We start from the raw sequence: 14,984 nt of genomic DNA on the forward strand, positions 1-14,984 counted from the left end.
AAGTAGTCCAGGTAGCAAAGCAAAGGGGCCAGAGTTCTGGTGGCTGGGGTAAAGATACGGTCGTGGAGAAAGGAAATGGGAATTCATTGGAGAAGCAGGGGTAATTAATGGGAAGGCGTTTCTGAGTTGTGTAACACGGGTTTTGTAGCTGCGGGAAAGGGAGCCGGTTCAGAGTTCTCCGAGTGAACTCAGGGAAGATTTTTCCTCCGAAGGTTATTGCAAGGGACAGCGGGAACACAATCCCAGAGCCAGGTTTGGAAATAAGCGCGGCTGGGCCAAGGCCTGGAATGGCGGGCGCTGGGTAGAGGAGGGAGCGCAGGGGAGCGGGGCTGCGGCGGCGGCGAGCGCAGGGGGTGAATCCCCGGCCCAGGCCGGGGCAGGGGCTCGGCCCGGCCCCGGCGGGGCGGCTGCTCGGCGCTCTGCGGAGCGGTGGGGGCTCGCTCGGCCGCAGGCCCCGCAGGGCGGGGGGCTCGGAGCCGCCACAGCCCCGCCCCGGCCCCGCGCTCCCCCCGCACCGCAGCGGCGCTGGAGGCGGCGCCGGAGCGGGGCCTCCGGGGACAGCGAGAGCGGGCGGCCGCCACCCAGAGCCTCCCGGTGCGGAGCGGAGCGAGGTCGGTGTCAGCGGGGGGGGCGGCAGCGGGGGACCTGCGGGAGCCGCTGCCATGGCGGCGGCCGGGGCGGAGCGGGCGGGAGGCCCCGGCGCGGGGGGACTTTGCACGGCCGGGCCGGGCTCACCCCGCCCGCGGTGCCGACTCCCCGCGCTCGGGAGGAGGCGGGGGGGGCCTTGCGGGGCAGAACGCGGCGGAGGGGCTCGGCGCCATCGGGCCTGGGCTCCCTCGGGGGCAAAGTCCCGGCCGGCAGCCGGAGGCCTCGGCGGTGGCGCTGGCGGGCGAGGGAGGAGCCGGGCCCCGCGCTGACAGGGCCGGGCCGGCCGCCTCCTCCCCGCTGCCAGGTCCCCCGGCCATGGCCGCCCAGATGTTCGAGGGGCGAGGGCACGCCGCCGTCTACCAGAAATACCGCTTCGCGCCGGGCCAGGAGCTGCAGCAAACCATCCTGGGCTACCTGCGGGAAAAGGTGAGGGGTACGGCTGGGGCGAGGGGGGGGAATTGGGGGTCAGGAGGGGCCCTTGGGGGGCAGGATGGGTGAGCGTTGACCCTGCTGGGAGCGTCACCCCGCTTGGTGCCACGGGGAAGAACAAACGGGTCGGGCTCAAGGCAAGGTGTGGGCGCAGAAGAGCCTTCGCGGGGCCATTCCTGTGTGGATGGTGGGGGAAGGAATTGGGGTAAAAGCACCAAAATGGGGTGGGTGCCCGCTGAGACGCGTCTGCTCCTCCCCACAGAACGCAACCTCCCCGGAGCTGGTGGTGGATGTGGGCTGCGGGTCCGGCCAAGGCACCCGCTTCCTCGCGGAGCACTTCAAGAAGGTGGTGGGAACGGACATCAGCGAAGCGCAGATCCAGGAGGCCCGGGATGCCACCTCCCCGCCCAACGTCTCCTACCTGTGAGCGTCGGGGCAGCTCGGCCAAAGGCAAAATCCAGTAGCCATGGTCTTGCATCCCAAACGGTCATCATCGACTCCAAAACAGCCCCACTGGCTTTGCGTCCTCCATGGTAATTCCCATATTTCTCCCTGCCTTTTTTTCCTTTTCCCCGCCAGCGTGTGCCCTGCAGAGGAGCTGCCGTTCGGGGATGCCTCGGTGGACCTCCTGGCTTCCTTTACGGCCGCGCACTGGTTTGATATCGAGAAGTTCATGAGAGAAGCAAACCGGGTGCTTAAGCCGGGTGGGTGCGTGGTCCTCTGCACCTACACCATGGACATGAGTCCGCGCTACGGGAACTGCTCCGAAAAGCTGACCAAAGTCTTCAAAGAGGTGAGGTGACGGAAGATCAACGTTGGGGCTTCCTCTGGTGCTCTGGGCAGCAGGAATGTGCAGTACTGGGATGCAGAGAGGAAAGCGTGAGGGCTGCGACTGCAGGAGTCCTTTTGCAGGATTAAAAAAAAAAAAAGTATTAAACAAAAAAAAAACCCTACGTGTATGAGTTCATGAGATCTAGGGCCAAGCAAAGTTTAGTGGAAACGGAGAGCTTCAAGTGGTTGTGTGTTTATTTTTTTTAATCTGCTGTCTTTACAGTCCTGGGACCTGTTTTCCAAATACTCACATGGTAGAGTGAAACACGTCTTGGAAGACTACAAAGAGATCTTCGAGGCCTTGCCGTTCCCAGACAAGAAGAGGTGAGCAGAAACCCCTCGGTGCAGCACCAGGAGTGGATAAAGGCGGCGTCTCCAGCTCCTGCGCGGGGCTGCTCTGCCACGGGCCCAGCGAGGACACGAGGGACACAAGGGTTTGCTGGAGCAGGTAGCTGCCAGGTTTCAGCAAATGTCTTTGCATCGTGGCAGAGACGTGTGGCTGCGTGTCCAGTCCCGTTGGATTGTCTGCCCAATGCTCCTTTCTTCCCCGTCTCCCTTCTAGAATCACCGATATCTTTGACCAAATTCCCATGACTGTTGCCGGTGTGGTTGGTTACCTGGAGTCTGTTTCTTCATTCCAAGCCTTTAAGAAGGACGAACCCGAAGCTGCAAAATCCCTTCTCCAGGAGACTGAGAAGAGGTAAGACAAACCCTCGGTAAAACAGGCAGCACCTGAGAGTCCCTTCTTAGACTGTGGATGAAGAGTGAGGTTGTGGTGACCCCTTCAAAGCTGGAAGTGACACGTTCCCTTGGAGGCATCCCCGTGCCTGCTGATTTCTCCGTTGAGCAGACCAACCCCTGTGCGAGTGTTGGAGGCATCTGCCATCGAGAGCTGGGTGCTTTGTGTGGAAGAGAGCTCTTTCTGGGTGTGGACTTTGCCCCCCACAGGTGGGAGCTGGCTGGGCAGAGCGAGACCCTTCGTCTGCTTCTCGTTTCAGGATGCTGGAGACGATGGGAGTGTCTTCTGCTGAAACCCCAGTGGAGTTCTGGGTGCGGCACGTCTGCGTGCTGGGCTGCAAGGGGAAGTGAGAGGAAAACCCTTCTCCTGATCTGGTGCTGGAAGGGAAGGAAAGAGGGGGTTGTGTCCCAGTACGCCACTTGTAACTCCCCCTTATTCCTCAGGAAGATGGATGCTGATTTTGGTGATTACAGTTTTGATTTTCTGTGGAAAGCAGACATGGGTTTATGCCTGCCCTGTTCCTGTCTATGTCGGTCCCCTGGTCTGCCTGGTGCAGCGCCCTCAATGAGAATCACAGTACCAGCGGAGACTGTGTGCTGCATTCCCTACACAATTAATAATTCTAATAAAAAAAAAAGCTGAGAAAACGCTGCTTGTGGTTCCTGTTTTCAAGAGAGGCTGTGGAGCACCTGCTTGGTGGGGATAACTGCGTTTGATGGACATGGCTCTCCTAGGCCCTGGGTGGCCTGCTGCTGTCGGCAGCGCGAGGCACGCGGAGCAGCACAAACCAGCCGAGCGTTGAGGCGGCTGCTGCAGATCACGCGTCCCAAAAGGCGCTGAAGGGTTCTGGGGGTGTAGCGGGCCTGACCCTCCTCTCCTGACTGAAACAGGCCACCGCTGGCCATCATGGCACAGGCAGAAACCAAAAATCCGCCTTTCCAATCCTCTGCACCACTGTGCTTCCAGGCTTGTTCTGGCTTGGCTTTTGGGATGCAGGGCTGCAAACCTGGGAATTGCAATGGCAGATCGGCAGGGGGTGCAGGACTTGGCTGTCTGCCGGCGTAGAGGTTTTTGGAGGACGAGGGAAGAGCCTCAATGATCGCTCCCTTCCCCTTTATTTCTCCCTCTCTTACAATGAGTGTTCCTATTGCACTGCCTGGCTCAGACCGCGAGGAAGGAGCAAAAAGCTTAATCACCAAATTAAGATGGATCTCAGTTAATCACCAGAGATGTGATTGCATTTCAGAGCAGACCATCAAGCATCAGACCCAAAGCGATCGCTCCAAGTTTGGTTGGCCACACGCGTCCCAAAGAGTCGTTTCATTTTTAGTCCAGCAGCTTCCTGCCATGATGCAATTTTTGGCTTATCCCAGCAGATCTAACCATGTAATCTGCCATAGCCTCGTGCCTTTCACAAGGGAAGGTGAAATAAAATCAACTTGGACTCACATTTCTCTCTCTCTTTTTAAGTCCAGGCCTTGTTAATTCCTCATCTGTGAACGTACGGCCCCTTGGATGCCTGAGCGCCCTGGAAAGTGAAGCTCTGCGCTGGATGAGGCACGGCCGTTTTGTATCAGCGCTGCAAAACGCCCCAAAGGAACGCGCTCGGCTCGGTGGCACCCGAATCCAGCCCTCGGGAGGTTCCCCGCACTGGAGCCCAGCAGTCTGAGGTGAGTTGAAGGCCATCGGGAAACGAGCGATGGGTGTCCCTACGGTTACCAATGAATTGCAGGCAATGAGAAGCTGGTGGTGCCGCTTTGCTCAGCAAATCAAGACATCGGAGGAGCCAGGAAGCACGGAGGAGCCTCGGGTCCCTGCGTGGGGAACGGGAGGTCTCTGTGTGCTACACCACGGATTCTCACACAACTTCTTAATTTCATTTCATTCATCGCCCCCTGCACAATCAGTCTTCCCATCTTCCTTAATTGAAAGGTGAAATTACGGGAGAGGGACTTGTTTGTTATTGCTTCCGGAAGATCCCAGCGCTGGGGCTTTGCTCCTAGCCAGGGCTTTCAGCTCCCCCACGCGCTGTGCATCCATCATCCCTAAGGAAACATTTACGGCAGGATGAGCTAACAGAGCAGGCAGGATTTCAAAGTCAAGGGCGCTCTGTCTCCACAGACTTCCTGCTCTGACCTTGAGCTTGCCCCTGCTGGCCTTTAGTTCTTCTCCAACCTTTTGTCTGCTTGAGCACGAGAATAACCGGCTGACGTGCCGGCTGCCATCAAAAACATCTTCATCAATTTAAAGTCTGAGCCCTCTAGGTTTAAAAAGAGCCTTGTTAGAAATACCAAGTATTTTCCGATGCCTTTATTCCTCATTGTGATAATAAATCTTGTTTCTTTTTCTGTCGGCGAACAAATAAAGAGGGGAAAGTCTCCCGAGAGCCGAAGCCTTCCTGGGGTCTTCAAAGCAAATAATTTTCTTCACAAGGCAACACAAATGTCACCGGCTTCTTCACAGGGTCAATCACATGGGTGACAGAGCCAGAAGCGATGCTCCGGGGAGCAGCGTGCCCTGAGCGCTTCGCCCGTTCCCCCTCGGGTGCTGGGCTCCCGTTGCATTTTCCTGTCACCGCTGCCTTCGTGGTGGGGAGGGACTCCGGGGTGGAGAGGTTGGCACCGTGTTTATGTGTTCCTGGTGAGCAAGAGCCTGCTGGTCACAGATTTGTTTTACTCCTCAGCACAGTTATCACCTAAATACACGTCCCCCGAGCTCCAAGGCTGTCGGGAAGGAAGGAGCACAGTGCCAGCCCCATCCAGGTTCCCTGCCACCAGGCCAGCGAAACTGGTGGTAATTCTCCCATTGGAGGTAATTAATGGGAAGGCATTTCCGAGTTGCGTAATGTGGGTTTTGTAGCTGCGGGAAAGGGAGCCGGTTCAGAGTCCTGCGAGTGAAGTCACGGGAGATTTTCCTGCCCGAAGGTTATTGCTGGGGACGGCGGGAACACAATCCCAGAGCCAGGCCGGCTCCGAGAGTGACATTTGTATTCTGGATAAAACGGAGCGGCTCTTCCCCACCGGCCCCCGAAGGAGGGAGGGGAGGACAGGAAATCTTCAGGAATATCAAAGCCTGTGGCTGAGATGACGCCACATGTTTTGTTTTCCCGAGGCAGCGCTGTTTCCCTTGGCTGTCAGGTCATTCCACTGAAAAAATAATTCAGGATAACAGATCAGCTCCTGGCCATGGGTGAGGAGAGGGCTCAGCCGAGCTCTGGCAGCCGGTTTCCCCCGCGTTCTGCAGAGGCGGGGAGGGGGCCAGGCTGTAAGGGAGCAGGTGCGGAGTGATGTGGGACCGTGCGTTCTCCTTCTCTGCACGGAGTTGGGGTTTGCAGGGCAGCCGGTTCGGGACCCAGCGGGGCAGTTTAAGCCTGAAGGGCCCGTAGCTTGGGGGGACAACGTGCGGGAGACCGCAACGCGCTGTGCTGTTCCACAAAGCCTGCGGGATCTTACTGAACGGTTCAACCGATTCAACGGGCGGCGTCTGATGCTGCGTGCCGGGGTCCAAAGGCGGAGCCGCCACAGCCCCGCCCCGGCCCCGCGCTCCCCCCGCACCGCAGCGGCGCTGGAGGCGGCGCCGGAGCGGGGCCTCCGGGGACAGCGAGAGCGGGCGGCCGCCACCCAGAGCCTCCCGGTGCGGAGCGGAGCGAGGTCGGTGGCAGCCGGGGGAACCGGCAGCGGGGGACCTGCGGGAGCTGCTGCCATGGCGGCGGCCGGGACGGGGGGGGGACTTTGCACGGCCGGGCCGCCCTTACCCTGCCCGCGGTGCCGGCTCCCCGCGCTCGGGAGGAGGCGGGGGGGGCCTTGCGGGTCAGAACGCGGCGGAGGGGCTCGGCGCCATCGGGCCTGGGCTCCCTCGGGGGCAAAGTCCCGGCCGGCAGCCGGAGGCCTCGGCGGTGGCGCTGGCGGGCGAGGGAGGAGCCGGGCCCCGCGCTGACAGGGCCGGGCCGGCCGCCTCCTCCCCGCTGCCAGGTCCCCCGGCCATGGCCGCCCAGATGTTCGAGGGGCGAGGGCACGCCGCCGTCTACCAGAAATACCGCTTCGCGCCGGGCCAGGAGCTGCAGCAAACCATCCTGGGCTACCTGCGGGAAAAGGTGAGGGGTACGGCCGGGGCGGGGGCGGGGGGGGAATTGGGGGTCCGGAGGGGCCCTTGGGGGGCAGGAGCGGCGAGTGTCGACCCTGCTGGGAGCGTCACCCCGCTCGGTGCCACGGGGAAGAACAAACGGGTCGGGCTCAAGGCAAGGTGTGGGTGCAGAAGAGCCTTTGCGGGGCCATTCCTGTGTGGACGGTGGGAGAAGGAATTGGGGTAAAAGCACCAAAATGGGGTGGGTGCCCGCTGAGACGCATCTGCTCCTCCCCACAGAACGCAACCTCCCCGGAGCTGGTGGTGGATGTGGGCTGCGGGTCCGGCCAAGGCACCCGCTTCCTCGCGGAGCACTTCAAGAAGGTGGTGGGAACGGACATCAGCGAAGCGCAGATCCAGGAGGCCCGGGATGCCACCTCCCCGCCCAACGTCTCCTACCTGTGAGCGTCGGGGCAGCTCGGCCAAAGGCAAAATCCAGTAGCCATGGTCTTGCATCCCAAACGGTCATCATCGACTCCAAAACAGCCCCACTGGCTTTGCGTCCTCCCCAGTAATTCCCGTATTTCACCCTGCCTTTTTTTCTTTTCCCCTCCAGCGTGTGCCCTGCGGAGGAGTTGCCGTTCGGGGACGCCTCGGTGGACCTCCTGGCTTCCTTTACGGCCGCGCACTGGTTTGATATCGAGAAGTTCATGAGAGAAGCAAACCGGGTGCTTAAGCCGGGTGGGTGCGTGGTCCTCTGCACCTACACCATGGACATGAGTCCGCGCTACGGGAACTGCTCCGAAAAGCTGACCAAAGTCTTCAAAGAGGTGAGGTGACGGAAGATCAACGTTGGGGCTTCCTCTGGTGCTCTGGGCAGCAGGAATGTGCAGTACTGGGATGCAGAGACGAAAGCGTGAGGGCTGCGACTGCAGGAGTCCTTTTGCAGGATTAAAAAAGAAAAGTATTAAACAAAAAACCCTACTTGTACGAGTTCATGAGATCTAGGGCCAAGCAAAGTTTAGTGGAAACGGAGAGCTTCAAGGAGTGTGTTTGTTTTTTAATCTGCTGTCTTTACAGTCCTGGGACGTGCTTTTGAAATACTCCCACAGTCGAGTGAAACACGTCTTGGAAGACTACAAAGAGATCTTCGAGGCCTTGCCGTTCCCAGACAAGAAGAGGTGAGCAGAAACCCCTCGGTGCAGCACCAGGAGTGGATAAAGGCGGCATCTCCAGCTCCTGCGCGGGGCTGCTCTGCCACGGGCCCAGTGAGGACACGAGGGAGCTGGGTTTGCCGGAGCTGGTTTGCATCGTGGCAGAGACGTGTGGCTGTGTGTCCAGTCCCGTCAGATTTAACGCAGCTCTGTCCTGGCCCAGCAAGCCTGGTCTAAAGGCTGTAAGGACCCTTCTTGCTTCAGGCAGAATTGGGTTAGATTTTTTAGTTAGTGGCTTCTGATAATTTGAGGCTTCTGGGCAGGTCATGTAATGGGTGGAGGGAGACAAATAACCTGCCGCAGACCTGCAGAGTGCCGGTGGCTGCCTCCCCACCAAGGCATGGGGCAGAGGCTGGCTCCACAGGCAAAAAGGACGCGTTGGCAGTGGTGTTTTAGAGGTGTCCCAACCACCAAATACCCCAGTCAGATAATGTTTCCATCTCTTAAACCTTTGACAACATCAGGTGTTTCATTCACCACCACCACCTCAATCTGCTGTTGTCCTTGTTCCACCGCCATTGAGATTGAACTGCCCAATGCTCCTTTCTCCTTGTCTCCCTTCTAGAATCACCAATATCTTTGACCAAATTCCCATGACTGTTGCCGGTGTGGTTGGTTACCTGGAGTCTGTCTCTCCATATCAGACCTTTAAGAAGAATGACCCTGAAGCTGCCAAAACCCTTCTCCAAGAGACTGAGAAGAGGTAAGACAAACCCTTGGGAAAACAGGCAGCACCTGAGAGTCCCCTCTTAGACTGTGGATGAAGAGTGAGGTTGTGGTGACCCCTTCAAAGCTGGAAGTGACACGTTCCCTTGGAGGCATCCCCGTGCCTGCTGATTTCTCCGTTGAGCAGACCAACCCCTCTGCAAGTGTTGGAGGCATCTGCCATCAAGAGCTGGGCACTCTGAGTGGAAGAGAGCTCTCGCTGTGTGTGGATGTTACCCCCTGTGGGTGGGAGCTGGCTGGGCAGAGCGAGACCCTTCGTCTGCTTCTCGTTTCAGGATGCTGGAGACGATGGGAGTGTCTTCTGCTGAAACCCCAGTGGAGTTCTGGGTGCGGCACGTCTGCGTGCTGGGCTGCAAGGGGAAGTGAGAGGAAAACTCTTCTCCTGATCTGGTGCTGGAAGGGGAAGATTGGGAAGATGGATGCTGATTTTGGTGATTACGATTTTGATTTTCCGTGGAAAGCAGACATGGGTTTATATCTGCTTTTGGGTTCCTGTCCACGTTGGTCCCCCAGTCTACCCCGCGCTGTGCCCTCATGAGAATCACAGTATCAGCTGAGAGGCTTGCTGCATTCCCTACACAATTAATAATGCTAATAAAAGAGCTGAGAAAACGCTGCTTGTGGTTCCTGTTTTCAGGAGAGGCTGTGGAGCACCTGCTGCGGTGGGGATAACTGCATTTGATGGACATGGCTCTCCTAGGCCCTGGGTGGCCTTGTGTTTCAAGGGGCTTTAGGTGGAAAGGGGCATTTGCCCCCTTCCTGGGCCAGGCTAAGCCAGCAGCTGCGTGCCGTCTTTGAAGGGCAAGCTAGAAGGGGGATGTTCTTGCCCACCTCGTGGCCCTGTCCCTGCTGCTGCACCAGCCCAAGCACCAGCTCATCTGTCCCAGCTTTGCCCAGTGCTGTCCCAGCGCCGCTGCTTCCACCCCTGCAAGACTCCCTGCCCCCAGCACGGTGGGATTGCTGCCATGGGGCAGTGGGGCTCTGTGCTCCCGGACTTCCCAGCCCGTTATCGCTCACTCACGGTGCAAAGGCAAGCTTGGAGGCTGCGTTTCAGGGAGGGGCAGATGCAGGCAAAAGGGTTCAAAGCCGGGCGGAGCCCAGCACAGGTCCCCTCCTGTTTGCTTTCCAGAGATTTTAAGGCCAGGTGCAGCTTCCACAGGGACCTTTCCCTTTCCTGTAACTCCTGCCCCTGGCAAGAAGGCTGCCCCTCGCTCTGTTAATACTGGGTGCGTTAGTAAAGGAGACAGGAGTGACGCCTCTGCATTTACAGGGGCTGGAGATGCTTCAGCTGGGGTTTGTGGGTATGGTCCTGCCATGGCGACCTCCTTGACCTGGCAGAGGTGCTCAACCCGGGGCATCTCTCCACTGGGGATCACTGAATGCAGGCTCAGCTTGCCCAGAGTGGGGAGCACCCCGCTTGGTGGCTCCCAGGAGGGTGGTGGGGTCACAGGAAGCCAGCGACTGGGAGGAAAGCCAACTGCTGCAGGTGACCAGCGAAGAGGCTGCACCGGGTGCGGGTTGTGGTTGGGTGAGCGGCACCCCTAAGCGCCTCCCTTGCTGGGTGAGGACGGGGCTGGCGGCTTCTCATTTCCTGAAGGTCTCTCCCTGCCCAGGACCGCACCAGGTGAAGGAGCTGGGTGCTACTGGGAGGCTGATGCGCTGGGCAGGGAGATGTCCCCAGGGAAAGGACAGCCCATGTCCCTACAGCACCAGCACAAAGGCGTTGGGGAAAAAGGGGCTTGTTTGGGTTTTTTCCTCACTCTAACTTCAAAACAGCTTGTTTAAATCTGCTCGCTAAGTGCCTTTGCAATTAACAGCCCCTCCCTCCCCAGTGTCAGCAGAACGCCCCAGCATGATGCAGCGGGTGACCGGCCATGACGTGACACCGGGGATTGCATCACCAACGCGCTCAGGTGTGGGGTTGGCAGCGTCAGGCATGCGGAGCAGCACAAATCAGCCTGACATCGCGGCGGCTGCTGCAGATCGCACTCCCGAGAGGCGGTGAAGGGTTCTGGGCTGCGTAGCGCGGCCAGCAGCCCTTCAGCAGCATGGACACTCTGGGCTGGCAGGGACAGGTCTGGTGACTGCTGCCAAGCCAAGGCCACCTGATGTCCCCTGTCCTGGCACCACTGGGCCATGGGCAGGGCTCCCGCACATCACCCAGTGTTTTTAGTTTTAAAGCTGGCTTTTTAGGGGCACTTTTTTGGTTCTTTCTATCTTCTTTTCCAAGACCAGCTACTTTAGCAGAGCCAGTTCCTCCCAGACGAGCCAACCGGCTCCAAAAGGGTTGGGAAGGAGCGATCCAGGCTCGTCCTTCCTGCCCTGCTCCAGCGGCATGGCTTGTGGCCAAGACTTTTCCACGCGCGTACCACACGGCAGCCAATGAGTCACAGGAAAATTGCCTCACCTGGCACTGGTGCCAACCCTGCGCACCGCCCTGCCCATTTTCGCTTTCCTTCTTGCACTCAGGACCTCCTGCACATCCGGGATTTCTTGCTCCAAGCAAGTTTGAGTCATTCCAGCTCGCTGGGTCGCGTGAATCTGAGGAGGGGGCTCCATTGCCGTCATCTCCCGACACGGCGCCATTTGCAGTCAGGGCTGGGACTCAGTGGGGCTGGGTCAATGACTGCCAGGGATCCCCAGCACCCTGCAGACCCCGCCGGGCACGGCATCCCCAAGCCGTCCTGGCTTTGGAGGACCCTCCGCTGTCGTGGCAGAAGCCAGCACTAGCGTGGTTTGGAAGAGTTGTGCTGAACGCTGCCAGGCTTCGCTGGTCGGGCTGGGGACCAGGCTTTGGTGGAGCGTGGCATCACCGCGTGAGATGCTTGTGGCGTGCCGATACCCAGGATGGCAAGACCACGTCCTATCAGGGAAAAGCCTTTGCTGCTGCTCAGCCAGGCACCCACGGGCTCGGCTACGGCTGGCAGCACGTGGTGGGCAACCATCTGAGCAAAACGCCTGGGAGATCTTCAGGGCTGCACTCGCAGCCCCAGCTTCCCTGTTTTGGCTTTCACTTTTCCTTTGGTGCCTCTGGATCTCCTTTTGCCTGCATGAGGAGATGAGGTTTCGCTTTACTTTTCCAACCAGAAATGACATCCGGGAGACAAAAGCCACAGAGATGGAGAAAAGGAGCCAAAGAAGATGGGTCCTGCAGGACGTGATGTTGCTCAGGGACCTGATGGGTGACCTGAGAGTGTCCCCAGTGCTGTCCTTGGTGGGAACCCATGGCATGGGGCAGTGGTTCATGATGGGTCTGTGTGTGCCCAGAAGATCTTCCAGCCCCGCTCTGGGAGCGCAGGCTGCACATGGGGCCACTCCAGCAGAGCAGGTGTGGGACATCACCGTCTCTGTGCTGAACATCACCATCTGGGTGCTAGGAACCCTCTCCAACAATGGTCTGGATGATAAGGCAGACCATACCTGCAGTGTACCAGGTTCACAGATGACACCAGACTGGGAGGAGTGGGTGATGCTCCAGAGGGTCGTGCTGCCGTCCAGAGTCCCTCAACAGTCTGGAGAAATGGGCTGACGGGAACCTCATGGGGTTCAACAAGGAGAAGTCCAAATTCCTACACCTGGGGAGGAACAACCCCAGGCACCAGGTTGTGCTGGGGACTGTCCAGCTGGAAAGCAGCTTGGCAGAAGAGGCCCTGGGGGTCCTGATGGACACCAAGTTGAACATGAGCCAGAAACCTGCCCTTGCAGCAGAGAGGGTGAATGGTGTCTGGGGCTGCATGAGGAGAAGTGTTTCCAGCAGGTCGAAGGAGGTTATCCTTCCCCTCTACTCAACACTGGCCAGGCCACCCCTGCAGTGCTGGGTCTGGTTCTGGGCTCCCCAGCGCAAGAGAGACATGGACATACTGGAGAGAGTCCAACACAAAGATGATGAAGGGTCTGGAGCACCTCTCCTATGAGGACAGGCTGAGAGAGCTGGGGCTGTGCAGCCTGAGGAAGAGGAGGCTCCAGGGGCTCTTGGTGGTGCCTACTGAGAGGACACAGGTAGTGCGCTAATTTTCTACATTTAACAATTGATGAATGCATGCAAATAAAAGCACAGCGATAACGGCTTCACGTCGCAGGAAGTTACCTCGCGGGAAGGACGGGTTTTGCTGAATAGGGACGCTGTTCCAGCTGCCAGCGGAGAGATGTCAATCCTGTGCTGATATTTGCCTTTCTGTGCTAAATGGGGAGGAAACCCCAGCCAGCTCCAGCGGCTGGTGGGAGTGGCAGCCCCGATCATCTCCGGCAGCCTCCCGGCACAACCCTGCATCCCACCTGGAAAACACTAGGTGGATGTGCCTCTGCTTTCACCTTTTTTTTCTGCTTTTGTAGCAAACCTGCTCCCTCAGGATAATGAGCACATGAAGCTCATGCCTGCAGCCTGCGTTGAGCACTGCCTGCTCCTGGCTGCTGCTTTCACCCCCTCCCTGCCATGGCTGTTGCCTTGCGCTTTCTGCAGGGAAACTGAGGCACGAACTGTCGCTGCTCAGGAGACACTGAAACCCTCCCGGCCACCCCAAGCGCCGCTCTACCTGTGGGGCTGCATGCCCCAGGGGTCTCCCGTCACTTTCTGCACGCTGCTGGGAAGGGTCGTGCCCAGGCTTCCCCAAACTTGCCAGCACCTCTGCGCCGTTCGACGTGGCAGCAGCATTCCCCAGTCCTGCTCCCTTGGAGGGTCGCTTGCCGAAGGCAGCCCGAGCATCCCCGGGGTGCTGGGTGCACTGGCCCCACTGAGGCAGGTGACACGGCAGACAGCGGGAGGCGGGTGCCACTCACACCTGCCGCACCTGCGGCTGCGGGATTCCCTCCGCCGCAGCTTTCACTTTCCTGTTTTCAAAGCCACCAGGCCACGGATTTTCCTGCCAACCTGAAAGCGTAATCATGCCGGGCAGGCGGCATAAAAAGCCGGGGAGAGGGGGCAGCGAGGCAGCCACGGCAAGAGAGGCAAAGCAGCTCCCCTGGATCAGCCACCAGCCCTGCAGCCAAGCAAGCCACCCACGATTACACCGTCAGGCACCTCTGCATCAAGGATTTAGCGGATTCAGCCCGGAGCACTCCGGTACATCTCCAGATTCTTGCACCGCAGCCACTTCGTCCCGTAACCGGTTCGCTGTCGGGATCTCATCCGCAAAATGCTGCATCTTGGTTTCACGCTGCTGCTTGCGCTGGCGCTGGGGGCCAGCCTCGGGGCCGCCTTCCCCCACGACGCCCTGAAGAAGAGCTGCAGCCTGTCCAAGTACCAGTTCCTGGTGCCCCACGAGCTGAAGGCTGTGCAGAAGATGAAGGAGCAGTTTGTGAGTACTGCTGGCAATGGGGGGCTGCAGGCTGGTGGGGGGCGAGGCAGAGGGGATGCCGGATTCGAGAACCTGAGTGACAAGGTGGATGCTTTCCAGGACAGTTTGGGAACAAGGAGGATGTTTTCCAAGGGAGTTTGGGGATAAGAAGGATGCTGGGCCAAATTTTGTCCCAGTTTCAAACCCCTCAAGGCTGCCTGGGGTTGCACACTATCACCAAAAGCCAAGATGACAGTTTTTCAATCTCTTTTTTGGTTTATGCCTGCAGGAGGACATCATGCTGCTGTCAGATCGCAAATGCAACACCAGGCTCTTCCATCGGAAATGGAACATAGCGGAGCTGTCGGTAAGAGTGAGGCGATGCCGTAAAACGGGGGTACGCTCCCCCTCCACCTGGGACCTCCCATCAGCTGGTCCCACCTCCATCCACACCCCTGGGGCAGAGCTTCGAGACCCCCGTCCTGCAGCTTTGGGTTCCTGACCGGGATGCTCTCGCCCGCAGGTACCCGACCGAGTGATGCTGGTGGAAGCCGAGCTGGACCTCGCCACTGCCATGCTGATGCTCCCCGCTGACCCCGCGTTCTCCAAGACGCGCCAGCAGCCCCTGACCTTCCTCACCCAAGCCCGGGAGGACCTGCGGGGCTGCGTGAGTACTCTCCCTTGCCCAAAACTCCCAGCCCCGTACCAGCTCGGCGGCTCCAATGCAAGCTGCAACGCTGCAGGGCATCGTTGATCCTTACACGGCCGCTTTCCTTGCAGGTGGCCACGGAGGCTCCTTCACATCAGCCCTCCGGGAAACTGAGGCACTGGTTGCAAAAGCTGCAGATGGCCAAGAAAACAGTGAGTCAGGGCGAGGGGGTTTGGGGGTTTTAGCGACCACACAGCTGCATGGGGCCTGCTGCATCCCACTCTTGGTGATAACACCCCCCCTTCTCCCCACCGCAGGAGACCACTGGCTGCCTGGAGGCCTCTGCCATCCTCCACCTCTTCCAAATGCTGAACGACCTGCGGTGCGCAGCCCTGCGGGAGCAGTGCACTTAG

At 59.1% G+C, this 14,984-nt stretch overlaps 3 protein-coding genes across 5 annotated transcripts; all 3 read left to right on the forward strand.

Moving 5' to 3' along the window:
* The first annotated feature begins 113 nt into the window (after positions 1-113).
* Positions 114-9,265, forward strand: LOC147600253 (putative methyltransferase DDB_G0268948). 3 transcript variants are annotated; one of them, XM_086750984.1, is made up of 9 exons: positions 499-611; positions 953-1,074; positions 1,340-1,500; positions 1,657-1,870; positions 2,132-2,232; positions 2,471-2,608; positions 2,907-3,046; positions 3,095-3,238; positions 9,210-9,265. In XM_086750984.1, exons 2-7 carry the CDS (start codon positions 964-966, stop codon positions 2,995-2,997), a joined length of 816 nt encoding a protein of 271 aa, XP_086607110.1. In that variant the 5' UTR covers positions 499-611; positions 953-963; the 3' UTR covers positions 2,998-3,046; positions 3,095-3,238; positions 9,210-9,265. The 3 variants fall into 3 exon arrangements, with proteins under 3 accessions (XP_086607112.1, XP_086607110.1, XP_086607109.1); XM_086750986.1 differs by lacking the exon at positions 499-611 and adding an exon at positions 114-252 and having other exon boundaries at positions 2,907-3,238; XM_086750983.1 differs by having other exon boundaries at positions 2,907-3,238.
* Positions 6,161-9,265, forward strand: LOC104484456 (putative methyltransferase DDB_G0268948). The gene is made up of 7 exons (XM_086750982.1): positions 6,161-6,297; positions 6,619-6,740; positions 7,010-7,170; positions 7,326-7,539; positions 7,790-7,890; positions 8,489-8,626; positions 8,925-9,265. Exons 2-7 carry the CDS (start codon positions 6,630-6,632, stop codon positions 9,013-9,015), a joined length of 816 nt encoding a protein of 271 aa, XP_086607108.1. The 5' UTR covers positions 6,161-6,297; positions 6,619-6,629; the 3' UTR covers positions 9,016-9,265.
* Positions 9,266-13,781: 4,516 nt separating this feature from the next.
* LOC104481749 (interferon lambda-3-like) lies at positions 13,782-14,984 on the forward strand. The gene is made up of 5 exons (XM_010123054.2): positions 13,782-13,943; positions 14,212-14,289; positions 14,446-14,589; positions 14,703-14,783; positions 14,889-14,984. Exons 1-5 carry the CDS (start codon positions 13,782-13,784, stop codon positions 14,982-14,984), a joined length of 561 nt encoding a protein of 186 aa, XP_010121356.1.

Source organism: Chlamydotis macqueenii, chromosome 6, assembly GCF_036417535.1.
Source record: "Chlamydotis macqueenii isolate bChlMac1 chromosome 6, bChlMac1.mat, whole genome shotgun sequence".
NCBI lineage: Eukaryota > Metazoa > Chordata > Aves > Otidiformes > Otididae > Chlamydotis > Chlamydotis macqueenii.

Excerpts from the sequence above, each read along its gene's own strand:
- LOC104484456 (XM_086750982.1), top strand. The coding sequence starts at position 6,630 with ATGGCCGCCCAGATGTTCGAGGGGCGAGGGCACGCCGCCGTCTACCAG. Across the intron at positions 6,741-7,009 it reads TGGGCTACCTGCGGGAAAAG|AACGCAACCTCCCCGGAGCT; the intron begins GTGAGGGGTACG and ends TCCTCCCCACAG. Across the intron at positions 8,627-8,924 it reads CTCCAAGAGACTGAGAAGAG|GATGCTGGAGACGATGGGAG; the intron begins GTAAGACAAACC and ends TTCTCGTTTCAG.
- LOC147600253 (XM_086750986.1), top strand. The coding sequence starts at position 964 with ATGGCCGCCCAGATGTTCGAGGGGCGAGGGCACGCCGCCGTCTACCAG. Across the intron at positions 1,501-1,656 it reads CCGCCCAACGTCTCCTACCT|CGTGTGCCCTGCAGAGGAGC; the intron begins GTGAGCGTCGGG and ends TTTCCCCGCCAG. Across the intron at positions 2,233-2,470 it reads CCGTTCCCAGACAAGAAGAG|AATCACCGATATCTTTGACC; the intron begins GTGAGCAGAAAC and ends TCTCCCTTCTAG.
- LOC104481749 (XM_010123054.2), top strand. The coding sequence starts at position 13,782 with ATGCTGCATCTTGGTTTCACGCTGCTGCTTGCGCTGGCGCTGGGGGCC. Across the intron at positions 14,590-14,702 it reads GGGAGGACCTGCGGGGCTGC|GTGGCCACGGAGGCTCCTTC; the intron begins GTGAGTACTCTC and ends CTTTCCTTGCAG. Across the intron at positions 14,784-14,888 it reads TGCAGATGGCCAAGAAAACA|GAGACCACTGGCTGCCTGGA; the intron begins GTGAGTCAGGGC and ends TCCCCACCGCAG.